Here is a 26,933-nt window from a genome sequence, read left to right as displayed (position 1 = left end):
GAGTAAGAACCTCGAACCTGTTGGTCAAGAGCAAGGGCTGCGGCTCCTCCAGCTCTACCTCCTGGATCCCCGTACCTGCCTCACTCGTAGTCACACCGTCCTGTCCCTGACCATGGGTTACATCTGAATTACTTAACTTCATAGGTGTGACCACCTCCTGATACACAGAGTCCAGGTACTTCTCCCCCTCCCTGATGTGTCGCAGTGTCTGAAGCTCAGACTCCAGCTCATCAACACGGAGCTGGAGTTCCTGTAGCAGCAGACACTTGTCACAGACGTAATCACCGTGAGCCTCAATGGGGTTCACCGGCTCCCACATCTCGCAACAGTAACACATACCTGCTCCATTCTATGTAATTAATTAAATTTTTTATTGTTAGTTATGGACACCCTCTGCCCGATTTTAGATGCTAGTATCCCCTTTAAATAATTGGATTTAAATTAAATCAATCCCTCTAGTTACACCAGTTTAATGGTTTACCAACAGTCACTCTGCACCAGAAAGGCCTTGGTACACCACAGCAACCTTAAAAACTATAAACCACAGACTTAAAGTTTTAAAACGAGAGAAATACTCCAACCAATCACCTACCTGTTTTGTGGAGACGTCACACCTTGAATACTTTTTACCTCTCTCCTTGCCTGAGATTGGAGATTGGTACACCTACCTGAGCCTCTGGGGCGTCTTGTAGTCGCTCTGCCGCGCTGCTCCGCCTCCACCCGCTGCCGATGCCGCACTGAGGCCTACCTGAGCCTCTGGGGCGTCTTGTACTCGCTCTGCCGCGCTGCTCCGCCTCCACCCGCTGCCGATGCCGCACTGAGGCCTACCTGAGCCTCTGGGGCGTCTTGTAGTCGCTCTGCCGCGCTGCTCCGCCTCCACCCGCTGCCGATGCCGCACTGAGGCCTACCTGAGCCTCTGGGGCCTCTTGTAGTTGCTCTGCTGCGCTGCTCCGCCTCCACCCGCTGCCGATGCCGCACTGAGGCCTACCTGAGCCTCTGGGGCCTTTTGTAGTCGCTCTGCCGCGCTGTTCCGCCTCCACCCGCTGCTGATGCCGCACTGAGGCCTACCTGAGCCTCTGGGGCCTCTTGTAGTCGCTCTGCCGCGCTGCTCCGCCTCCACCCGCTGCCGATGCCGCACTGAGGCCTACCTGAGCCTCTGGGGCCTCTTGTAGTCGCTCTGCCGCGCTGCTCCGCCTCCACCCGCTGCCGATGCCGCACTGAGGCCTACCTGAGCCTCTGGGGCCTCTTGTAGTCGCTCTGCCGCGCTGCTCCGCCTCCACCCGCTGCCGATGCCGCACTGAGGCCTACCTGAGCCTCTGGGGCCTCTTGTAGTCGCTCTGCCGCGCTGCTCCGCCTCCACCCGCTGCCGATGCCGCACTGAGGCCTACCTGAGCCTCTGGGGCCTCTTGTAGTCGCTCTGCCGCGCTGCTCCGCCTCCACCCGCTGCCGATGCCGCACTGAGGCCTACCTGAGCCTCTGGGGCCTCTTGTAGTCGCTTTGCCGCGCTGCTCCGCCTCCACCCGCTGCCGATGCCGCACTGAGGCCTACCTGAGCCTCTGGGGCCTCTTGCAGTCGCTTTGCCGTGCTGCTCCGCCTCCACCCGCTGCCGATGCCGCACTGAGGCCTACCTGAGCCTCTGGGGCCTCTTGTAGTCGCTCTGCCGCACTGCTCCGCCTCCACCCGCTGCCGATGTTACCCCACTGTTCAAAAAAGGTGGTAGAGAAAAAGCGGGGAATTATAGACCGGTAAACCTGACATCGGTAGTGGGGAAAATGCTAGAGTCCATTATAAAAGATGTAATAGCAGAGCACTTGGAAAGCAGTGACAAGATCGGACAAAGTCAGCATGGATTTACAAAAGGTAAATCATGCTTGACTAATCTACTTGAATTTTTTGAGGATGTAACTGGTAAAATAGATAAGGGAGAACCAGTGGATGTGGTGTATTTGGACTTTCAGAAGGCTTTCGATAAGGTCCCGCATAAGAGATTAGCGTGCAAAATTAAGGCACATGGGATTGGGGGCAAGGTATTGACTTGGATAGAGAACTGATTGGCGGACAGAAAGCAAAGAGTTGGAATAAACGGGTCGTTTTCCAAGTGGTAGGCAGTGACTAGTGGGGTACCGCAAGGATCGGTCCTAGGACCCCAGCTGTTCACAATATATATTAATGATCTGGACGAGGGAATTGGATGTAATATCTCCAAATTTGCAGACGACACAAAGCTGGGTGGGAGGGTATGCTGTGAGGAGGATGTCGTGAAACTCCAGTACGATTTGGACAGGTTGGGTGATTGGGCAGAAACATGGCAAATGCAGTATAATGTGGATAAATGTGAGGTTATCCACTTTGGTGGCAAAAACAGGAAGGCAGATTATTATTTGAATGGCAATAGATTGGGAGAAGGGGAAGTGCAACGAGACCTGGGTGTTCTTGTGCACCAGTCTCTGAAGGTAAGCATGCAGGTGCAGCAGGCGGTTAAGAAGGCAAATGGTATGTTAGCCTTCGTAGCAAGAGGGTTCAAGTACAGGAACAAGGATGTCTTGCTACAGTTGTACAGGGCCTTGATGAGACCTCACCTTGAGTATTGTGTGCAGTTTTGGTCGCCTTATCTGAGGAAGGACGTTCTTGCCATGGAAGGAGTGCAGCGAAGATTCACCAGGCTGATACCTGGGATGGCAGGAATGACGTTTGAGGAGAGATTGTGTCGATTGGGCTTATACTCATTGGAGTTTAGAAGATTGAGAGGGGATCTCATCGAAACCTATAAAATTCTGTCAGGCCTGGACAGACTAGATGCAGGAAGGCTGTTTCTGATGGCCGGGGAGTCCAGAACTAAGGGTCATAGTTTAAGGATAAGGGGTAAGCCATTTAGGACCGAAATGAGGAGGAATTTCTTCACCCAGAGAGTGGTGAACCTGTGGAATTCTCTGCCACAGAGGGCGGTGGAGGCCAGGTCATTAAATATATTCAAGAAGGAGTTGGATATATTTCTTAAGGCTAAGGGGATCAAGGGATATGGGGAGAAGGCAGGGACAGGGTACTGAATTTGGATGATCAGCCATGATCTCATTGAATGGCGGAGCAGGCTCGAAGGGCCGAATGGCCTACCCCTGCTCCTATCTTCTATGTTTCTATGTTACTGGAGGGCGGGTATTACTACTGCTCTGTAGACCATGAGCTTGGTGCCGGGTTTGAGGACCTGCTCTTCAAACACCCTCTTCCTCAGGCGACCGAAGGCTGCACTGGGACACTGAAGGCTGTGTTGGACTTCATCATCGACGTCTGCCCTTGTTGACAGTAGGCTCCCGAGGTATGGAAAGTGGTCCACGTTGTCGAAGGCCTTGTCATGGATTTTGATAATCGGGGGGCAGTACTGTGTGGCGGGGGCAGGTTGGTAGAGGACCTTTGTCTTACGGATGTTTAGTGTAAGACCCATGCTTTTGTACGCTTCGGTGAGGGTGTTAGCGATGGTTTGGACTTCACCCTCCAAGTGAGCGCAGACGCAAGCGTCGTCTGCATACTGTAATTCGACGACAGAGGAAGGAACGACCTTGGATCTGGACTGGAGGCGACGGAGGTTGAACAGTTTCCCGTTTGTTCTGTAAATTAGCTCCACTCCAGCGGGGAGCTTACTGAGGGTGAGATGGAGCATTGCCACAAGGAAGATTGAGAAGAGCGTTGGTGCGATGACACAGCCTTGCTTGACCCCGGTCCGTACATGAATTGGGTCTGTGGTGGAACCGTTGGTCAGGATCACGGCTTGCATGTCGTCGTGAAGCAGGCGGAGGATGGTGACAAACTTTTGAGGGCAGCCGAATTTGAGGAGAACACTCCATAATCCCTCACGGTTGGCAGTGAGCAGAGAATGACTGACTGCAACTTCAGGATTTCCATGTTTATCTATGCATGCGCTAAATCCTGCAGTTACGGTCAGTTTGAGAGGGGTAATGATGCTGAACGCTTACAGTTTCACCATAATTTTCTGTGATTCAATTTCTATGATTCTGTGATCATTACTATGGCAAAATGGGGCCATTAGGATTGTTAGAGGGAAACACAGCCATCTCAGTGGTGAAAAATGTCAATGCCTTGGTCATAAACACAGTCACTTGGCCCAGGTTCTGAAATGTGTGGACCAAAGATGATGCATATTTTAAATGTAATAAAATATTTTCATAAATGTGTTATCTCACCAAATTATAACCATGTACTGAAGTTATGCACATAAACACTTCATCATTTCCATTAGATGACAGACCTCCCATTTTTAAAAATAAATTATCATAATCTTAAATCTTCTGAATGTTATATCTTGCAGAGCTAGAGTTAATGTGGAATTGTGACTTTATTGTGGAATATTACGGCAAAATGTGCTGTATAAAGAAAGAGTTATGGGGCTGGATTTTCAATGGGCCGTGGAGGCGTGATTGGAGGCGCGTGGGGGATACAATCGCGAAAACTGGCGGGCGGGACTCCCCTCCCCCCCCCGCCTGGTTGCCGACTCCGAGCAACTTTAACTCGGTCATGTCTAATGGTCCCGACTCCGTCCCGCCTCCAACAGGCGGGATAGGTCGTTAAGGCCCTTAACAAGCACTAAATAGCCTCTATAATCCTTTTGAAAGGCCCTTGCGAATTTAACCCTTTTCCCACGTGAAACACGCCTGGTGGGAAACACGATGGTGAAACCTGGCGGGAGCACTATTGGATTGCTGACTATCAGCTGCAGGTCAACCATTAAAGAGGAGATTTGATCAGCCATCATTTGCAGGTGGCAGGACTCCGTTGTCTCAGGTCTGTGGGAACTTTTAGAAGGCATAACCACAGCTGTGGAAGTTTGGAGCCTGACACCCATCTCCAGTGTGACCTCCTGGGAAACCCCTCTTGCCATCCTCACTGAGCGCTTCCTCAACTGAGGCATATACCAGAAGCATGGGAGCCATTTATTTCCTTCCCTTCTGGGCATTAGATGAGCTCGAGCACCAGCCGCGGCACCAGCAGAACCAGGAACAAAAGCAGCAGCAGCAACAGGAGCGCCAGGCTGCTGCTCACCCACCTGAAGCTGCACAGGCCAGAAGGGGCCAGCGCTTGGAAGCCCATCGGCACAGGAGAAACCCCCCAAACAGGGTCTACAGACACGGGGACAGCTACCTCAACATGTCTGAGCAGCAGTGCCAAAGGCGGCTCCGACTTTCACGAGAGGTAGTGAGTGACATCTGCGCAATGCTGCAACAATACCTGCAGCCCAGAGGACCAGGTGGACAAGCCTTACCAGTGGCCGTCAAAGTCACCACCGCACTCAATATTTTTGCCTCAGGCTCATTCCAGGGATCAGCAGCAGACATCAGCGGCATCTCCCAGGTGGCCGCATACACTTGCATCACGCAGGTAACCGATGCCCTCTTTGCCATCGCGCACAATTACATCCATTTCACCAAGGATTGAGCAAGTGTCACGGCGTGAGCGGTTGGATTAGCTAATCTGGCAGGTTTTCCAAGGGTGCAGGGCATCGTTGACTGCACACATGTGGCCCTTAGGGCACCCCATCGCAATCCAGGTATTTTTGTCAACCGCAAGGGCTTCCACTCCCTCAGCGTTCAGCTGGTGAGTGACCACAAGAAGGAAATTTTGCATGTTTGTGCCAAGTACCCTGGTAGTTGCCATGACTCCTTCATACTGCGCCAGTCTAGTGTGCCTCCACTATTCAGTCTGCCAGACCAACTTAACGGATGGCTACTTGGAGACAAGGGCTATCCCCTGAGGACGTGGCTAATGATGCCGTTGAGGAGCCCATCCAACGAAGCTAAGGAGAGCTACAACTCCAGCCACATGTCCACCAGAGCCATAATCGAGCAAACCATCGGTTTGCTGAAGATGCACTTCAGATGCCTGGATAGATCCAGTGGAGCCCTGCAGTACTCAGCAGCCAGGGTCTCCAGAATCGTCGTGGTTTGCTGTGCACTTCACAACATGGCACAGCGTCGTAGCTTGCAGATTCCTGAGGACCAAGTGGCTCCTCACATACCCTCCTCAGATGAGGAGGAGGAAGAGTGCAAAAACGCACATCCTGCAGAGGCCCATCAACCAGCGGCAGCATTACGCGAGAACATTGCTGCCCGGGATGCAAGGAATGCACTCATCTTGGCCAGATTTGCCTAGCCTAGCCGATCAAGCACTTTTGCCTTGCAGCTTCTTGCCTGAGCATCGACAGTGGCCAAGACCCTGCTGATTCCTAGCTATTTGACCAGCATACTGACAGTTGCAAGTAATCCTAAGCCCTCAATGTGAAAGTCCCATTCGCGAAATGACACACGCCACAACTGCAACAGTTGCCATCAGAATTTTTATGTACAAGAACCAACTGATGGCATTTTTACAATAAACACAACATTTCACCCAAGTGACTACCCTTGTGACTATTTGTGCAGAATTTTTCTCTTACGCGTGCTCCTACGTGGTGCCTCCCCTGTGGCTTCAGCAGATGTGGAGGCCTTTTGCTCACTTTGCTGCTGCTTCTGTCTCGACACCTTTGGCGGGCATCCTCTGCGGTTGCGAGCCTGTGATGGCTCGTCAACAGTCTGCTGTTCCTGCGGCTGTGCAGGGGTTAAGACACCTATCTCACTTGGGTGTGGACTCCGGTGGGGCTCTGACCGAGGGCTCTGCAGTGGTATGGAAGTGTGAACGCTTGGAGAGGAGCCCCCACTTCCTTGATGTCTGCTACCAACTTCCCTCTCATGGGTCAGGTCCCCCTCAGCACCTGCAAGTGGCTGGAGAGCACCTTGCTGCACATCAGGGGGGCCATGGGGACCCGTATCTGCAATGGCAGTCCTACTCAGAAGGACTTCCATGAAGGTCTGGTTTCTCAGTTCAATAGATGACCATCACTCCTCCAGAGATATCATTCTATTATGAACACTCACCATGTTTTCAGCACTCTGGCGACTTATCTCCTCCATGGCCGAAGCCATCCTCTCGTCTATTGTTGCCATCCTTTCCGTCGTGATGCATTCATGCGCCAATGACTCCACAAAGGCTCTGCTCATGGTCGCTATGGACTCCTCCATTCACTCCACACTCGCAGCGACCCTGGAGACAAAACCTGTCAGAGACTCCTGCATCTGTTCATGGAGTTCCAGCACCGATGATCTTATGGATGGGCCCAGAGGCAGAGGGTCGACATGCAGCTGAGCTGAGCTGGCAGAGTCCTGCGCCCTCCGACTAGGACTCTCCATTGCTGTCCCTGTCTCCACAATCTGCTGATGCTCACTTGTGAGCTGTGATACACCACTCTATGTCCTGAAGGCCCCACCGAGGTGTGAGTGTCTGCGCTGGTACTGGGTGCGCTGAATTCTGGTGACGCTGCGCCCTCAGAGGTTGCAGCTTCCTCTGAGGAGTCTGGCTGCTCAGCCTGTTTTTCCTGGCTAGTGGGGACGGATGCTTGCAATGGTCCTGTGGGGGAGTAAAGGAAAGAGTCAGAGATGTGATGCCAAGGTTACATGCATATTGCAGATGCTCATAAGTCCATCTGTTAGAGCTTCAAAATCATTGTCAGCGACTCATGCAATGCCAATGAGAGAGATGGGAAACTTTTCTGTCACCAGCTTGCTGTGTTTCACCCGTCTGTCCGTCCCCCACTTTTGCATCCTCCTCTACTCCCACGATTTCCAGGACCGCCTCCTCCCAGGGGATCAGGTGGGCTAATGAGGCTGTCCCTCCTCCTGTCCTCGCTCACTCTCTTTTATTGTGAGCTCTCTTTTCCTGCAATGAGGGAGACAAGTGGAGGTTGAGTGAGAATGAAGGAATGAGTGTAGAGATTCCATAACATCGATACTTAAAAGGAGACAAAGATGGAGTGAGGCGGCAAGACCAAGGGCCCTCCCTGTGTGTTGTTTGCATAGCATCACAGTGATAGGGAGTGTGAGGGCTGCATAGTCGAATAGTTATGTGAATGTGATGATAGAAAGAAAGGGAATGGGTAAGGGTGCATGGATATCAGTGTCAAGTGGGATGTGGAGGAAGAGATTGCTGAAGCTGAGTGCCATTGAGGAAAGGCAATGGGGATCAGATTGAGGGTGATGGGAAAATCATACTCACTTTTCCAGTGTGGAGAAGGTCATGAAATCTCTTGCGGCACTGTATCCAGGTTCTGCGGGTGACTCCCAAGGAGTTGACCTCCTCAGCTACCTGCATCCACACTGCCTTGGTCTGCTTGGGAGGCCTCTTCCTCCCTGTAGAAGGGGAGAGCACCTCCCTGTTGGCTGTAGCCCCATCTACTAATGCCTGCAGGGCCACCTCGTCAAAACGAGGAGCTGATCTGGGTCTCCCGCTAGTCATCTTTCCTGCAGGTCTCTCACACGCCACAGGCAAGAAGCTTGGCAGTCTGCAGAAGAAGCAAGGTTTGCTGTAGACCTTAAATGCAGCAGCAATGATGACGTCATCGGAGGCGACTTTCAGTCAGGAGAAACCCATTTGCCAAGGGTTCCCACACGTTGGAAATCAATTGGACAATTAAGTTAAAATTGCATCAATCTCCCACATCCATTTAGATTCGGGTGGATAACACGACACCATCCCGCACCTGAGTTAAAATCCAGCCCATGGTGTGTCTCTCCCTCCCCTCCCACACCGCCCTAGAATGTAGTGTTACAGGCTGAATTTCTCCACACTTGGGCTAACTTTGCGTTTTTGCCCTCTTGTAAATCAAGTTGAGTTCCTCGCTAAGGCGAGCCTTCAGTCTAGGTAGAGTAAATGAACCAGTAACTTGCTGCACTAATGAAGGCGCATTTGTTTCTGGCTAATAGACCCCTTGAGACGCAACATTTCATTAGCAGAAGAACGATCCCAACTCGGTGCTGGGAAACAATTAATTAGTAGCAACGTTTGAGGTTATTTTATTGGCAAAAGTTTATAGGTATATCATATCCCCAGCATGTGCTATGTAACCCACTAAATTAATGTTGCACTAATCAGGGAGGTATGAATATCAATGAGATGCCAGAGCCTAGTGTGACTGGGACTTTACATTGAGCAGTTAGGGGCCTTTCTCCCAATTGAGATAAGCCCATTAATGTGCCACTACAGGTGCAATAATTTGCATGGATTGTCAATTTACAAAGTGACAATAATTAATAATTTTTAAATCCTATTGACTGGAGGTGACTAGAATTATGCAGGCCATGGAGTGGTGTGCTTACTCCCATGAGCAACTGCAGCTCATTTTGCTGTTTAAGTCACTTTGGTTATATAGAACATAAAGCATGCTCGAGCTGCCTAATGGGCTGTAAATAAAATCATGGACGTTTACACAGCAGTTGGAGACCTTTTGGCCCATAATGATTGTGCTGGCTCTTTGCTAGAGTAAAACTAATCTCACTCCCCGCACAGCCCTGTATTTTCCTCTGCTTCAAAAATGCAATGGCCCAGAAATTCGGGTCCCCATGGGTGAGTACGCGCAGGCATAGGCCCAACGAAAGTGCCAGTTTCATGCATGCACTGCGCATGCACGGGAAACCGGAACTTCCGTTCCCTTAAAGGAAGGGGTTCACAGGTCGAACACGTGCGCCAGAGAGGCAGCGCGTGCGCCTGGAACTTACGTTTTTTTTTGCAGATTTCTCCAGGAGGGTAAGTTTCCAGCAGTTACACTTTTAAAAAACAGTCGCAAGGCCTGCTTTTAACAAGGTAAGTGGTGAATTAAGTAAAATTAAAACATTTTTTCCACAGGTTTATTATTTGTAAATACTTTAAAGAAAGGTAAGTTTATTTTTAGCCCTGTTAGAAACTGTAATTAATTTTTTCAAAAATTTAAATTATTGTTTAAAATAGGTATTTTATGTAATTTATAGTTATTTTAAAAATGTGATGTTTTTCTAAAATTTATTTGAAGTTTTAGTGATGTTTTGGGGCTGATTTGTATTTATAGTTTTGACAGCTCTTCCTGTCAAATTTATGAATGGGCATTCCCTGCTACCATTGGCTCTCCATGGCCCACGTGATCCCAGGAGACGCTTCGAACTAACTGCGCCCCTGGGATACGCAAGCACTGCGCGCCGGCAGTTGGAGCAGGCCCAGGATCGGAATCCCATGCGGGCCCACAGCACAGCGGCCGGCGCACTAGGCAAGTGCAGGCCGGAGGCTTGCACCCACGGGAAGCCTCCGACCCGAATTTCTGGGCCAATGTTCTCTGCCTCAACTATTCCTTGTGGCAAAGTGTTCTGATAATCCACTGTGTAAAGACATTTCTCCTAACCTCTCTCTTCACTGTCTTTGTGACCATTTAAAATTGATGATCCCTCATCATTGACTCCTCAACCAAAGGAAGCAGTCTCTCCCTATTGAGTCTATCAAAACCCTTAGAAATGATAAAACTTGGATTAAATTAAAGATAGTGGTCACTAAAAGACGGTCCTTTACAGAATTATATCGAGATACCACCATCATGAAAGTATGCTGTGGAATGCTAACATGCAACACGTAGCATGCTCCCCTGAAATTCCTCTCTCGCTGCTATTTCAGTGGCGGTGTCAACCAATTTAAACTAAGTGATAGCAGATTTCCCGTGGCTATGGTCGCAACAAAGGATTGTTAGCCCCGCAACAATAACCTCCGCGTGACTCAGGCCCGAGTGGTTTTAAACAAGCTTTAATGTATATTGACTAATAACAGTATTGTTCTTATACAATTGTTCTACAGTATTACCTTAATTGACAAGAAATGAATACAACCTGTTTCCACCACAAAGTTCATGCTGATCAGGCTTGTAACCTTCGTGGGCTACCATTAAGGCACAAGGACTTCCGACTGTCCACGAGAGCGCTCTAACTTTTGGAGGGGCCAGGTTCTACCCTTATACTATTTGGCTACCTTGGGCTGCATGTACTCACAACAGTATCCCGCCAAGCTGACGCCACGCTTGAGTTGTTTGCGCAACGTCCTAATCTTTTCGGCATCCAACTCTGTCTCACAAGCTTTGTTTATTGTACTGTAATTTAATGCATAGGCCAATCATTATCAACTTATGGCCTTGCAAACCTTCCTATTTCTGACTGCCTTAGCAGTATCTCAGATATTGCTCTTACTGTGGTAAATGGTGTCTTAGCAACTGCATGCCTGATACTCATGGCTCAACTCGTTTTGTTCACAGAGAGACTAAAAACTTCCCTCTAGCACTGCCCCCACCCCATTCCTCCACATTCGCTCTCTGGCTGAAATGCTGGAGCAAAGCACGCTGGGATACTTGACCATTTAAACTACTGTAAAATATTCGAACAGTTAACTTCCCTTGAAATAATGCAGAGAGGAATTTCAGCTGAATGCCTTAAATGTTTGAACGCTATTATCCCCAGAGTCTAATTTCAAGGCCCATGTGAATAAGGGGCTAATGAATAAAGGATAAGTGTTTGCTTATCAAAACATTTACACCAGTACATTTTTCTCTCGGACGAGTTGAGCAAATCACCTTGATCTACTTCGAAGCTGTAAATTTTGGAAAAGTACAGCATGTGAAAAAGAAAGACAGATTTAGGTTTTTGATGAAATGCCTCATTTTATTTTTCTTTCATGTGCTGGTGAACTTGCAGTACATTTCCAGATTTTTCTTTTTTCATTTCCCTTTCATGTACTTTTTGCGCAGGTACACTTCCCCCCCCCCCCCCCCCCACCAAAGTACTTTCTGCATAAGTGTCTGTCTGCTGGTCTAATGCATTGGGGGAGAGGGTAAGATACAGGAGGCACACATAGCAACATTTACAATGTCAATATGTTATAATGGTTCTGAAAATAATGTGCAACAAAACATCTTAGATTTTTGTATTTTGAAATGAAAAAAGAGCTAGCATATAGGACTTCATTACATCTCCAAGAAATGTCCCAAAGTGCTTCACAGTCAATGAATTGCTCTAATGTGCAGGCATTATTCTTATAGAATCATAGAATAATACAGCACAGAAGGAGGCCATTCGGCCCTCTTTGAAAGAGCTATCCAATTAGTCCCACTCTGCTCTTTCCCCTTGCCCAGCATTTTGTTCCTTTTCAAGTATTTATCCAATTCCCTTTTAAAAGTTCTTATTGTGTCTGTTTCCACCACCCTTTCAGGCAGTGCATTCCAGATCACAACAACTCGCTGCGTAGACATGTTTTTCCTCATGTCGCCTCTGGTTCTTTTGCCAATCATCTTAAATCTGTGTCCTCTGGTTACCAACCCTTCTGCCACTGGAAACAGTTTCTCCTTATTTGCTCTTTAAAAATTTTGAATACATCTAATCCAATCTCCCTTTAACCTTCTCTGCTCCAAAGAGAACAACCACAGTTCCCCTAGTCTTTCATCCCAAGTACCATTCTAGTAAATCTCCTCTGCACCCTCTCTCAGGCCATGACATCTTTCCTTAAGTGTGGTCACAATACTCCAGCTGTGGTATGTATACTTATGTAAGTGAAGTTCATTTCTAATCATCATACTCGACAAAAATAATGGAAGAACATCACTGCTGTTAAGGTGCAGAATGGCTGTAAACACTAACGCTGTCATTCAAATAATCTTTAAAAAGAATCAACTGAGTTCCCTTGAAAAGTGTTTAGAAAATGGTCAGGCTGAGAGCCCATGCGTTATTGATGCTTCCAAAAGATGCAGTGTGTCGCCTCAGTCAGAGAAAGACACCTAACCAGAGCATAACCTCACTTTATGCATGTCTTCTGCTTGTCACAATTGCTGTGCTTGAAGCTGTCACATCTGGTTTTATTTGTGAATGATTCAGCTGAGAACCAGCAGAGCATGGGACTGTGTCTGGACCCGGGCAGTAGCTTTTGTTCTTTAAGAAATGTGGGACGGGAGGGTTAAGAGTTCCTCCCATCGCTTTGTGTGGCAACACCGTGAGTGTGCTCATGCATATTTCCTCTGTCGTTGTTTCGAGCGAAATCACAAACATGCAATTTCCAGGCTTTATTGATGATTTGTTTACCTTAGATCCGGAGATAATTTTTTTTATTCATTCACAGGATGTGGGCGTCACTGGCAAGGCCAGCATTTATTGCCCATCCCTAATTGCCCTTGAGAAGATGGTGGTGAGCCGCCTTCTTGAACCACTGCAGTCCGTGTGGTATTCATAGGGTAAATTCACTGCAGCTGCACTCAAAAGGAGTTTGGATCAGAGAATTGGTGCTACAGTGTTATTGCCCTTCTCCAATGGGAGAATGGGGAATTTATTTTTAATATGCTTGTCGGTGCCCAATAATTAATTGACCTCAAGCATTATCAATCCAAATTTGTGGAATGTTCAAAGGGCCCAAACGCTTCAGCACAAATTACATATTAATAGCTGCATAGTTTGGACCAATCTACACTGCATCTAAGCAGTATTGCCACTGACTCGCACCTCCTCAATATTGCTTTTGGCTGTGAAGAAGATAAATGTTCTATTCCCACTTGTGTCATTTGTCAACTTAATGCACATCAAACTAAACAAAGGAAAAACAAATCATGTTAAACATTTCCCATACTGTAGTACTTTTAGTGACACAGGTGAGCACATTGGCGATATTATTTGTCTGCTCCTGCTATGAAGTTTAATTGATGATTTCATAAAGTAACGAAAATGGGATGTCAGACCTCATGCTGATGATCTCATTATTATGAGGTGTTTGGCTTTATTTAGTCTGTACTGCCATCTGGTGTTCAACCCAGAGTAATACCAGTATTATAACCAGATACTTTTCAGTTTTGTTTCGTAGTGTCATAGACTGCATTAAACTGTATATTTGAAAACGACTTCACATGTATAATGGATTCCATTTAATATCAGCTTCCATTATCGCTTTTCATTTGTTGGAATAATACAGACTTTCTATTCATAACGTAGTTTTGGGAATATTGGCCGCGATTTCGCCTACCGAGGCGGGTCCGAGATGGCCGGGGTTGGTAGCGCAGTCCCAGCCTGCTGCTAGCTCCAGCCCACTCTGTTGAAGTGATTTTACAATGATTAGGCTTGTTAAGCCCGGCCAATTAAAAAGAAGCGGGTCTGATGACATCATTTGATGATGCGTCATCAGCTGGTTTCCTTAAAGGGGCAATGTCCAAATTTACTTTGACAGTTGTGTTGTCAGTGTTCTACAGCATTGAGGTGCTGCAAAGACTGACAAGCACGGCACAGAGGTGCACGGCTGAACCCAGGTTCTCCCATGACTCCCTCCATATGCTTATTGAGGGAGTCACAGCACGCAGGGAGGTTCTCTTCCCTTCCAATGGGCGGAAGAGACCTCCCCAGGAGACCAATGCATACTGGTTGCACATTACACAGGAGGACACAAGCAGGGATGTCGTTAGGAGGACCAGGCTGCAGTGGCGCAAACCTTTCAATAATCTCAGTAGATCACGAGACGTTACTGCAAAGCCACACTCAACCTCATCCTGCTGTGCCTTTCATCACATCCCCATCTTCCCTACCCTACTCCTGCACATCCTACTCACACCAACTTACCTTGCTCCTCCACCCATCCCTTTCTATCTATATTATCACTTCCCCATCTCACTAGCCACCCCTCACACTCACCCTCATTCTAGTCCAATCATACCAACTAACAACACACAAGGGTAGGCACTTGGGTGTTTTAGCCAATGTTCATGTGAAGTTTCTATTAATATGGTGTCAAACATTGAAATCTTTATTTTCAACACTTTCCGGTCTTGGACAGATTTGTGTGCACCTCTGGAAGTTTCTCAGTAAGTTGCAGTGAATGGTGAGGCATAACGGTACCCCCCACAATGGTGGTGAGTGTGAAAGGAATGGCTGGGACATTGTAGGGATGCTTTATGGTGTTGGTGTGGAGTGGTGCCAACCTGGTGCATCATGTGGCAGCCAGGGTGTACAGCATCAAGTGAAGTAAATCTGGCCATAGTGAGGCCAACCCTGGCCTCCCGGGCAGCAATGTGCTCGGCTGCTGATGCCCTCTGTCCTGTACAGCATCAGGTGATTGCGGAGAAGGTTGGTGTTGATATTGGTGCTGCTGGTGTGCCGGGTGATGCTGGTGTTGGGGCTGATCGTGGTGGGATTCTGAGGACCAAGATGAGATTTTTTCAAGGGCACCGATGCTGATGGAATCGATGGCAGGTGAGGTTGAGATGACAGAAACGATCTGACAATGGTGAGAGGGGCTGTTCCAGTGAGGTGACACTGGATAGAGAGTTTACTCCAAACACTTGCTATCTGCATAAAGCTCAATCTGTCTTCCAAATGCAGTAAGCAACAGCTTCTGACCTTGGAAATTGAAGACCTGTGAAATGGGAGCTTTTATAGACCATTTGCAGCTGTCAAGTTAGTAAATCATCCCATGCTGACACAACACCCGACCTCCTTACCTGACATGATCCCCGAGCAGCAGGGAAGCCGTTGGCGAACTCTAAAAATCTAAAGGTAAGCTTAAAATAATGCTTAGTTGCCAATTAACAATCCAGCTAATGATCTAAATTGCCTCCCCCGCCGCTTGGGGGTTGGGTCTGTTCAGCACTGATAGACCCGACACCTGGGAGACTAGCGTGGAGGTGGGTTGACTGTGGGTTCCCGACCCGCTGTCAATCATTTCAAATTTCACAGCTGACCCACCTTTGATCCCATCCTCTCAGTGCCAGCAAAATTCCAGCCATTGAGCTTGGCGACATAGGAACAGGAGTGGGCCACTCCACCCCTTGAGCCTGTTCTGCCATTCAGTTTGTTCATAACTGATCTGTACCTTAACTCCATCTATCCGCCTTGGTTCCGTAACTCTTAATACCCTTGCCTAACAAATATCTATCAATCTCAGTTTTGAAATTTTCAATTGACGCCCCCAGCCTCAACAGCTTTTTGCGGGAGAGAGTTCCAGATTTCCGCTGCCCTTTGTGTGAAGAAGTGCTTCCTGACATCACCCTTGAACGGCCTAGCTCTAATTTTAAGGTTATGCCCCCTTGTTCTGGACTCTCCCACCAGAGGAAATAATTTTTCTCTCTTAGGCAGTCCCTCGGAACCGAGGATAACTTGCTTCCACACTAAAAATGAGTTCTCAGGTGACTGATGAGTCCAGTGCGGGACCTACAGTCTTAGTCACAGGTGGGGCAGACGGTGGTTGAAGCGGCGGGTGGGTGGGGTGCTTGGGTTGACGTGCGCTCCTTCCGCTGTTTGCGATTGGCTTCCGCTTGCTCCCGGTGAAGAGACTTGAAGTATTCGGCGCCTTCCCGGATGCTTCTCCTGTACTTTGAGCAGTCTAGGGCCAGGGATTCCCAGGTATCGGTGGGGATGTTACACTTTTTCAAGGAGGCTTTGAGGGTGTCCTTGAAGCGTTTCCTCTGCCCACCTGGGGCTCTCCTGCCGTGTCGGAGCTCCGAGTAGAGCGCTTGTTTTGGGAGTCTTGTATCGGGCATGCGGACAATGTGACCCGTCCATCGGAGCTGATCAAGCGTGGTCGAAGCTTCGATGCTGTGGATGTTGGCCTGAGCAAGAACACTGACGTTGGTGCACCTATCCTGCCAATGGATTGGCAGTGTTGGTGGTACCTCTCCAATGCTTTGAGGTGCCTGCTGTGCATGGTCCATGTCTCTGAAGCATACAGGAGGGCGGGAATCACTACTGCTCTGTAGACCATAAGCTTGGGGCCGGGTTTGAGGTCCATGTCTTCAAACACTCTCTTCTTCAGTCATCGCAAGAATCCTCCTCAATCGCCTTCTCCCAGTGGCTGAAGAGCTCCTCCCAGAGTCGCAATGCGGATTCCGCCCACTAAGGGGCACAATGGACATCATCTTCACCGCGTGTCAAATACAAGAGAAATGCAGGGAACAGCACCAACCGCTGTACATGGCCTTCTTTGACCTCACAAAGGCCTTCGACACTGTCAACTGTGAGGGATTATGGAATGCCCTCCTCAAATTCGGCTGCCCTCAAAAGTTTGTCACCATCCTCCACCTGCTTCACGACGACATGCAAGCCGTGATCCTGATCAACAGATCCACCACAGACCCAATTCACGTACGGACCAGGGTCAAGCAAGACTGTGTCATTGCACCAATGCTCTTCTCGATCGTCCTGGCTGCAATGACCCATCTCACCCTCAGTAAGCTCCCCGCTAGAGTGGAGCTAATTTACAGGACAAACGGGAAACTGTTCAACCTCCGTCGCCTCCAGTGCAAATTCAAGGTCGTCCCATCCTCTGTCATCGAATTACAGTATGCAGACAACACTTGCATCTGCGCACGCTCGGAGGTCGAACTCCAAACCATCGTCAGCACCTTCACCGAAGCGAGTCCCAAAGGGCGACAAGCTGATCCTCCTTGGTGATTTAACGCCAGAGTTGGAAAGGACACAGACCTCTGGGGAGGTGTGATCGGCAGAGAGGGGGTAGGGAAAGCCAACTCCAATGGTACCCTCCTCCTGATGAAATGCTTAGAACATGGCCTCGTCATAACCAATACCTTGTTCCATCAGAGAGACAAGTACAGGAAACTTTTGTTTAACCGGAGGTTAAATGTCCGGAAAGCTCTATCTACTGGTAAAATTCAGGAGCCGTTTCCTATAAGTTTTTTTTACTTCTCGTTGCTTTTTTTTCCAGTCAGGCTCTGCAAGGCCTAGCTGAAGCTGTTGCTTAGCTACAGAGATGCTTTTAAGCTGTGGCCAACTGTTTTGAAGCTGTTGCTAAGCAACAGGGTTTGTTGATTCACACAGAGCTCAAAAGCTCCGTATGTTTTAACATTAGTGCTGGTTTCTACGGCAGTTTTGATGGTACGGCACCAGCTCGGTCCCGTCAGTGCCGGATACCAGAAAGTTTCCTGTACAAGGCTTCATAGCAACACCCTCACTCCAAGCACTGGCATCTGCTGGACTACGTCATTGTCCGAGCGAGAGACCGCAAAGACGTCCGCATCACCCGCACCATGACAGGAGCTGACGACTGCTGGACAGACCACCGCCTAATCCGCTCTGTCATCTCCATCAATGTAGCCCCAAAACAGTGGCGGCAACAGAAACAATGCCGCAGGAAAATCAACGCTTGAGCACTCAAAGACCCTGCTAAGAAAGCCCTATTCAGCCTGCGCCTCACAACCAACCTGACGACTACCAGTAATTTAGAGACACAGAGTGTCCACAGTGCCTGGTCTGCACTCAAGGCCTCCATAATCAGCACCTGTGAAGAGACGCTCAGTCACTCGACCAGGAAACACCAAGACTGGTTCGACGAGAATGACCAGGAGATCCAGGAGCTAATAAGCTGCAAGCGCAAGGCATTCCTGATCTGGAAACAGCAACACAATTCGAGAGCAAGAAAGCAGCTCTACAGATGCCTGAAGGCCGAGGTCCAACAAAAAACCCGCGACCTAAAGAACAAATGGTGGGTGGAGAAAACGCAGGAGATCCAGCAGCTAACCGACAACCATGACGTGCGTGGATTCTTTAGCGCAGTCAAGACCACCTAGGGCCCAAGTATCCAAGGTCCTAACCCACTGCGGGCCAAGAATGGAGAGGTACTCATCAAAGACAGAGAGGCAGTCAGTGCCCGCTGGAAGGAGCACTTCAAAGATCTCCTTAACCGAGACTCAGTCTTCGACGCGAGTGTCCTCAACTCCATCCTGCAGCATGCTACCCGCCATCATCTCAGCACAACCCCAGCCCGGCATGAGGTTGAAAAGGCCATCTGACAACTGAAGGACAACAAGGCCTTAGGAGCAGATGGAATCCCCGCCGAGGCACTAAAACATGGTGGAGAAGCACTACTGATGCAAATACATGAACTAATTTCTCTTATCTGGAAGGACGAGAGCGTACCAGGGGATCTCAGAGACGCTGTAATCATGACCATCTTCAAGAAAGGTGACAAGTCCGATTGCGGTCATTACAGAGGAGTCTCCCTGCTGTCTGCCACAGGGAATTTCTCTCGACCTACCCCATCAACTCCTTTAATCACCCCTTGGTCGTCTATATTCAAGGGAATACAAGCTGTCCTCATAATTTAACCATTTTAGCCCCTCAAAGAAAGGTAATGTAAAGAAAAGAAAAATCAGTATTTGTTCCTTGAAAAAGATTGTATCCCCATCAGAGGCTTGATCTACATCAGCGGGAGAAGTACCCAGTCTGTGAAATGTAATGTGACTGGTGATAGCCAGACTCCAGATCCCAAAAAGACAGTTCTGAGGACAAATTGGAGGAGCAAAACTACTGGCAAGAAGAAAGACAGTTTGAAATGATGCTTGCTGTACATTGTTCTTTTCATTTTTTTTGTAAATACTGGGTTCACCACAGTGGTATTTGCTAGCTACATCACTGTAATGGTGGGGGCGATGCTCAAGAAAATCAGTGCCACCAGTTGATGTCGTGCAGTGACCTTAATGTAAGTGAGGTTCACTAAGGTGAGTCCCATGTGAAGGGCTTGTTTCAGATCATAAGAATCTCTAGAATTTGACCCCAAAAATCAATGGTGGTTTTGCCAGTATCCCACCGTAACTCCAGTGAGTGACCGGCAGTGCCCACTGAACCCTGGTGTACCATTGGCAGTGCCCACTGAACCCTGGTGCACCAGGTCTGCACCCACTGAACCCTGGTGCACCATCGGCAGCGCCCACTGAACCCTGGTGCACCATCGGCAGCGCCCACTGAACCCTGGTGCACCATCGGCAGCGCCCACTGAACCCTGGTGCACCATCGGCAGCGCCCACTGAACCCTGGTGCACCATCGGCAGCGCCCACTGAACCCTGGTGCACCATCGGCAGCGCCCACTGAACCCTGGTGCACCAGTTCTGCACCCACTGAACCCTGATGCACCATCGGCAGTGCCCACTGAACCCTGGTGCACCAAGTCTGCACCCACTGAACCATGGTGCACCATCGGCAGCGCCCACTGAACCCTGGTGCACCAGTTCTGCACCCACTGAACCCTGGTGCACCAGTTCTGCACCCACTGAACCCTGATGCACCATCGGCAGTGCCCACTGAACCCTGGTGCACCAAGTCTGCACCCACTGAACCATGGTGCACCATCGGCAGCGCCCACTGAACCCTGGTGCACCAGATCTGCACCCACTGAACCCTGGTGCACCAGTTCTGCACCCACTGAACCCTGGTGCACCATTGGCAGTGCCCACTGAACCCTGGTGCACCAGATCTGCACCATTTTCCAGGATTTTCTGATGCACTTGGTAGGGAATGGAACCTCCACCTGTCTCTTACAAAACAACTGTCATTGGGGTGAAGTTGGGTGTTGGCGGGTACAGAGCTGGAGGTCAGGACTCCCTGTGTTGGAAGCTCCCACTGCCCTGGCTCAGTCGAGACCCAGCATTGGATTGGAAACTGGTAGGCTGAGTGAAATAGGGTGTAAAACGAAAGAAAGAACTTGCATTTATGTAGCACATCCAAAAGTGCTTTACAGCCAATTAAGTACTTTTGAAGTGTAGTCAGTGTTGTAATGTAGGAAATGCGGCAGTCAATTTGCGCACAGCAAGGTCCCACAATCAGCAATGTGATAATCTGATAACCAGATAAGTGATGTTTTACTGATGTTGATTGAGGGATAAATAATGGCCAGCATACTGGGGAGAACTCCCCTGCTCGTTTTCAAAATAGTGCCATGGGATCTTTTACATCCACTTGAGAAGGTAGACAGAGTCTCAGTTTAACATCTCATCCAAAAGATGGCACCTCTGACAGTGCAGCATTCCCCCAGTAGATTATATGATCTCTGGAGTGTGGCTTAAGCCCACGAGCTTCTGACCCAGCAGACAGAGTGCTAACCAACCGCACAACTGACACCAGATAGGTGGCAGTGGGTCCTTGAAAAATGGCCCAATTTTTTTTCGAAATAATCACGAACTGACCTCTTACACATGGGGTTGATGGAAGTCGTGTGGGGGATCAGGGCAATTGCATCCCCGGAAGGCAGCCAGGCACCAAATTTCAGGTTGCATGGGACAGGTGGGTGCCAAAGATGCACCCATGATGGTGCTTGCAGCCACCTGCCCATGAAGGGGGGGCTTTTTATTTCCAAGTATAGATTCCGCAGTTCCGCATCAAGCAATATATATTGTCCCATGGGAGAGAGCTCCTCTCGCACGATTCATAGACAGTATTGCACTTTAACCTCCCGATCTCTTGTTACTTTATCAATTAAAGTTCTACATGTGACTAGCAGTGAATTTTGCGAGGCTTGATTCCTGCCATGGGGCCGAGTTGAGAGCAGATCAGAAAATTCGGGCTACAGTGTTGTCGCCCCATCTGCCCCACCGCACTGGCACTAACGGGGTTGTGCGCTGGCAAGATCGCGCCCCAAGAGTAATCAGTAGGTGGGATGCTTATTTTCTGTAACATTTTACTTTTCAGATTAAACAACATAAACAGAAAAAAAACACACACAGCGATGGCAATACAACAACAATCTGCCTTTATTTTTCTTTATTTGTTCATGGGATGTGGGCGTCACTGGCAAGGCCAGCATTTATTGCCCATCCCTAATTGCCCTTGAGAAGGTAGTGGTGAGCCGCCATTTCAGAGGGCAGTTAAGAGTCAACCACATTGCTGTGGGTCTGGAATCATATATAGGCCAGACCGGGTAAGGATGGCAGATTTCCTTCACTAAATGACATTAGTGAACCTTATGAAGCACCTTAATTCAGGCACGTTACAAATAAACGCAATGAAGCTGACATCAAACCAGGAAGGGAGAGAAAAAAGTCAAGATGGCGACCGAGGCGGTCCGGAGGTAAGCGCTCTCCCTGCTTCGGACGGCTCGCTCCCCCGCCGCCCGCTCCCGCTGCCGGAGCGATGTGTTCGGTGAGTCGGGTGGAGGCAGCGCAGCAGCAACAAGCAGCAGCAGCAGCCATGACGACCCGCTACAGCACGTCGGCTGGCAGCTCCTCGGCGGGAAGCTCGCATTCCGACTGGGAGGAGGGGAGCCGGGCATGGCGGCCAGAGGCCTGACCATGAGTGGGAGAAGCAGGCCCCGGGCCGTCGGACCGTGGAGCCGGCGACAGTGAGGAGGAGGCCGCGGCGACCGGAGCTTATACATCTCGACGATGTGTTCGGTGAGTCGGACGGAGGCAGCGCAGCAGTAGCAGCAGCTACGACGACCCGCTACAGCACGTCGGCCGGCAGCTCCTCGGCGGGAAGTTCGCAGTCCGACTGGGAGGAGGGAGAGCCGGGCATGGTGGCCAGAGGCCGGACCGTGAGCGGGAGAAGCAGGCCACCACATCGTGGAGCCGGCAACAGTGAGGAGGAGGCCGCGGTGACGGAGCGGCTGAGGGACATCACGTTCCCACTGCCATTGGATGCCATTGAATTGACTTTTTCTGAAAATGGCGCTGGAGAATAGCGACGTGTCTCTGTGAGCTCCCACAGCTTATTGTGGGAGTGATCGGGGAGTAAGCATTCCATTGTACTAGTTACATATGGCAAATAAAATTGAATAATTAAGAGAGCCTGAAATCTTGGTCAGAGAGATGGGTTTTTAGAAATGATTTTTAAAGGTGAAGAAGCAGGGAGGTTTAGGAAGGGAATTCAAGAGCGTTCTAAAGAATAGGACCAATACGGCTGAATGCTCTGCTGCCAATGGTGAGGCAAAGGGAGGTGGGAACAGTGTTTAGGAAGGTTATAGGGCTGGAGGAGATTGCAGAGATAGGATGGGGAGGTGCCATGGAGAGATTTATAGACAAGGACGAGGATTTTAAATTTCATGAGGTGATGAATGGAGAGGACAGGGAGAAATAAACAGAAAGCAGATTAAATTTGTAGTTACTATGTAATACTTCCAGACATAGGTTTCTTTTTGCCTTGCCTGCAGGCTCTCGAACTAAAAGCACAAAAGAAAACTTGAGAGCAGCACAACCAGCCATGGCTTCCATTCAATAAACCCTAGAGCCCTGACTGCATTGCGAGTTAAATTAAAGGAACGTTCTAACTTGAAACAGGATAGGTCCCCACTTCTGTCGCACTGGTGTAATGCAGGATGGTCTGTCTTCATGGCTTCCCGATGATCAAGCTAATTTTTTCTATGAGGAACAGTTTGCTGCTTTGCACAAATACATCTTGTTTACAGAAAGAATTACGATTGATGTATGTTATACCTGGCTGTTGCACACTTAATTACTATTAACAGTGTGCAAAATGATCTGTTAACTATATGCCTCTCCATAAGGTTGGAACCATTGCTAAAATTGGGGTTTTTCTATTTTTACGTACATGCTAAGCATCAGTTTCTGTATATGTTGATAATTACTGATAATGATTTTAATTATAAACCTGAAAAAGTTTTATGAAAGGTTTTGTTTAACCTAACTCTCCATCCCCAGCTTCCATCTGTAGCGCTCTCGACATTCACTTTGGGAGATTTATTGTTCCTTTCCTATGTACTACAACAAGAACTAAACCAGCACCATTCATCATTGCAGCTTACCCCAGGCATTAGCTGATCTTATTTTCTGGATGGATGGTGCACGCTCTGGTTGATTTATGTGGATAGGTAGGAAGTTTGGTAGTGTTTTAGTTGCAATTATTGAAGAGAAGCTGGGACCTCATTGGAACTGTATTCAGGGTTAGTGGCTACAACTAATAATTGATTCCTATAGATGTAATGGCTAGCACCAACTATTTATCGATAAGCTGCAAAGAGCTAGTGACTGAAGAGGCCACAAGGTACTCATAGTGACATTGTTTACAGTGCTGTTTATAATGAACTCTACGGAAGATGTAAATGCCCCTCTCACCTTTCGCTTTTACCAGATTCACAGCCAGTATAACCTCAGACAGTTTGTTCTGTGGCCCGAGAACCATGTTTTTCAATCCCTCATAAGCTTTCACAGTAATGTAGAGCATTGTATGTTGATGCTTGTTTCCGGGCAATGTATTTTGCTGCTTTGATAAATTTGGACATTAAATCTATCAAACAATAAGTTTCTTCAATTTTTTTTACTTGTGTTTTGTAATTGCGTGAGCTTGCTTCAAATTAGACACACGAGGCAGCCACTCGGACCAACGTTTCTACCCGTACCTACCCCAGGACATCTCCAGGTCAAACTAGTACTTCCTCCCTCCATTACAAGTTGCTGTTTTTTTCCAGCCACAAGGTAGCAATAATCTCTACGCAGTTTTATGTATCTGTATTTTACATTCGTCACCAAGTTGTCGTCACAAATATGGGCATTTCAAAGAGTTATCACCATTTCAGAGTATAAGTTACCTTCGGTCCCACGTGCTTTGGAAAGAGGTTTTTTGAATATTTGCACACAAATGCTAACTGATAGATATGAAATGCAATTGCTATTTTATCAAGTCATTAACCTGCTTATTTTAAATGGATTAATGCCTCTGTTAAAGTAGCAGGCAAAAGAGTTCCATACAAATACTTTAAGCATTCATGCATTACTATTTCAAGAGCCATATTTTGAGGGAGAGAGTTCTGTAACTGAGCTTGTACAGGACTTCAAAGAAATAACGACTGAATCTTGCTACTGTGAACCAAAGTTATTGGTGGTTTAATATTCATCAACTTCTAGTTCAGTCTCCAATAGCCTTATGTACAATACTGTGTGAGATTGCATAACAATTTGTACCTTACAGTTTGTTCAGTTCATGTGGGGGAGAAAACTAAAATAAAAAGTTAGTTTAAAAAAAAAAAAATATATATATATGCAAAATCTTAACTATTTATCATTATCTGCACAACAGCCTCATCCAACCCTGAGGAGCCAGACGTAACCCAACAACCCAGTGTGGATGGAGGAGATAAACCTGTGGAAAAGATAGGGAAGGAGGTGACTGAGCAGAAAGCAATCGGCAGAAAATCAATAGGTCAGAATATTTGCTATTGTTTTCAATGTATTGTGTTGCTCTTGGACAGATTGGTTCATCTTGTACCTGCTGAGTAAAAATGTCACTAGAGCAAAGAGTTAAATAATTACAATGGAATGTTGTTCAATGCAGAAAAAAATGCCTACTAACAGATTTGCATTTTCAGGGATGGTTATAACAGTACTTCAGTGGAGGACAATAGGAATAGGAACATCGGAACAAAAGGAGGCCATTCAGCCCCTCGAGTCCATTCCGCCATTCAGTTAGATCATGGCTGATCTGTATCTTAACTCCATCTACCCGCCTTGGTTCTGTAACCCTTAAAACTCTTGCCTAACAAAAATCTATCCATTTCAGTGGGGATTTGGGCTGATTTTCATGCCAGTCTTGCCACTTTCCTCCCATCCACTCTTCTCCTGAAGTCTTTGACTTCTTGCTGAGGTACAATTACTAGGGTGCCACAGGTGCCAACTAGTTGCATTTAAATGGACGAACTCTTTTGTTAAAATAGCAAGAGGTATGAATCAAATACAAAGATGTTAAGCAGTCATGCCATAGTGGCTGCTATTCATATGTGAGCCCTTGGTAATGTCACAGGCTGATCTTCCTTGGATTTGTGGCTAATTCATTGGCCTAGAAATTGTTCACTTGTGTGCTGATCAGGGATTCGTCGTGAGTTATTGACAACATTTGGATGAGTTTCCATGGAGATTTTCTGTGGGCTAAAATATGAGCATTCTCTGCTGCACTGGGGGGGTCAGACATTAAGAAGGAAGCATCAGTAATCCTCAAAATCAGCTGCAAACTGCAGCTAGGAGTCAGGTCAGCACACAAGGCAGCACTGAAAAGGCTGTAGGTTAGAGCATGACTCAGTGAGAAGATACAATCTGACAGATCAGAAGCTACAAGCATCTGCAAAGGATAAAAGGCACACCATTTACCATCGGAATCCCAGCAGGATGTCAGTGAAACCCAACAGCCAACCTGCACCTGTAATCCTTCCTCCAATAAATCGTAAAGATAGGTTGCATGGCAACATCGGAAGCAAAGTACAAGCACCAAGGGTTAATACTATGCTGATTTATGCTACATTCACACACTACGTAATAAAGGAAATAGGTGCTCTGCAATCACATTGGGGGAAAAATTTGGTTGCTTTGCGCCTCCCGTTAGCACCCTCAGCTAGTGCCAACACCTCCCGCGAAATTCAGCAGGAGGTTAGCAGCGGCCGTAACCGTTAGCGCCCGCGGCGCTGCGCCACCGGTGATGATGTAATCGCCGTGCGCAGCGCCCCGCTCGCGCCCCAGCCGCGATCTTCGGTACCGCCCCGACTTACCGCCAGGCACTATGTCCGACAGGGTCAGGGGGGCCGACCTGCGGCCGGGCCGGCGCTATTTAAAGGCGAGGTGTTGGGCGGCCATTTTTGTTGCTGGCCACCTGCCAGCACCTGCCTCCGCTGCCGTCCCCGGCCTCCTGACCTGCACCCCCGCGGAATGCCGGCTGCGCTCCATGAGCCCGGCACTTCTCTTGAGTGCCATGCTCTTTTGCTGGCACTCCGATCCCCGGTGGCCCAGCTGGGCCCCGGGTCACGCTGCGCAAGGCCCCTCCCCTTTAAGAAGGGGAGGAAGGCCTGCAATACTGCGGCGCGACGTGCCGCAATGCCAATATTCCCTTGCAGCGCCCCAAAAGGAAGGCGGGGTGCTTTCAGTAATGCCTAGCTTCCATCTTAGGGCGCTACCACTCAATTTTGGCCGCGGGGTGCTAATTTTTCCGGGGCGCTAAAAGTTGCGCCCCGGCGGAGTTAGTGCCCCAAAGGGGACGCGACTCAATTTTTCCCCCAATGAGTATTTATTTGTGATTGATTACAATATAGAAGCAGCGCAGCACAAGATGGTATTTGAAGAACTGAGTATGCAAATGTAGGACAAGGTGTTGGGCACAGTTACTTGATAGGTGTGGTTTGCCTCTTTAAGAAATGCCATTGCTCTTCTTGAATGGCATCTGTAATCAGTACCTGGCGCAGTTGTCTTCCTCGTTGGTAGCTCATTGGCCTTTAACCCTTTAACTCTGCCATAATTTTGTCATTCTGGGCATTGAGCTGCTCAATGAGGACTGGCTAAATTATGGAGTATGCTGTAGATGATATCTGA

At 48.4% G+C, this 26,933-nt stretch overlaps 1 protein-coding gene across 11 annotated transcripts in view; it reads left to right on the top strand.

Moving 5' to 3' along the window:
* plcb1 (phospholipase C beta 1) overlaps positions 1 to 26,933 on the top strand; it is a 1,372,871-nt gene that overhangs the window by 1,119,866 nt on the left and 226,072 nt on the right. For all 11 annotated transcript variants that reach the window (XR_015077546.1, XR_015077547.1, XM_085981702.1 and 8 more), the window contains one exon: positions 24,661 to 24,783. Coding sequence is in view for 9 of the 11 variants with exons in the window: in XM_085981702.1 (XP_085837828.1) it covers positions 24,661 to 24,783 (123 nt within the window). In the remaining 2 variants the exon portion in view is untranslated. The remainder of the gene's footprint in view (positions 1 to 24,660; positions 24,784 to 26,933) is intronic.

This window comes from Somniosus microcephalus, chromosome 3 (assembly GCF_052327205.1).
Source record: "Somniosus microcephalus isolate GS21.2 chromosome 3, FLI_Smic_1.0, whole genome shotgun sequence".
Classification (NCBI taxonomy): domain Eukaryota; kingdom Metazoa; phylum Chordata; class Chondrichthyes; order Squaliformes; family Somniosidae; genus Somniosus; species Somniosus microcephalus.
The sequence above is the reverse complement of the archived record's forward strand: the minus strand, read 5'-3'. Positions and strand labels throughout refer to the sequence as shown.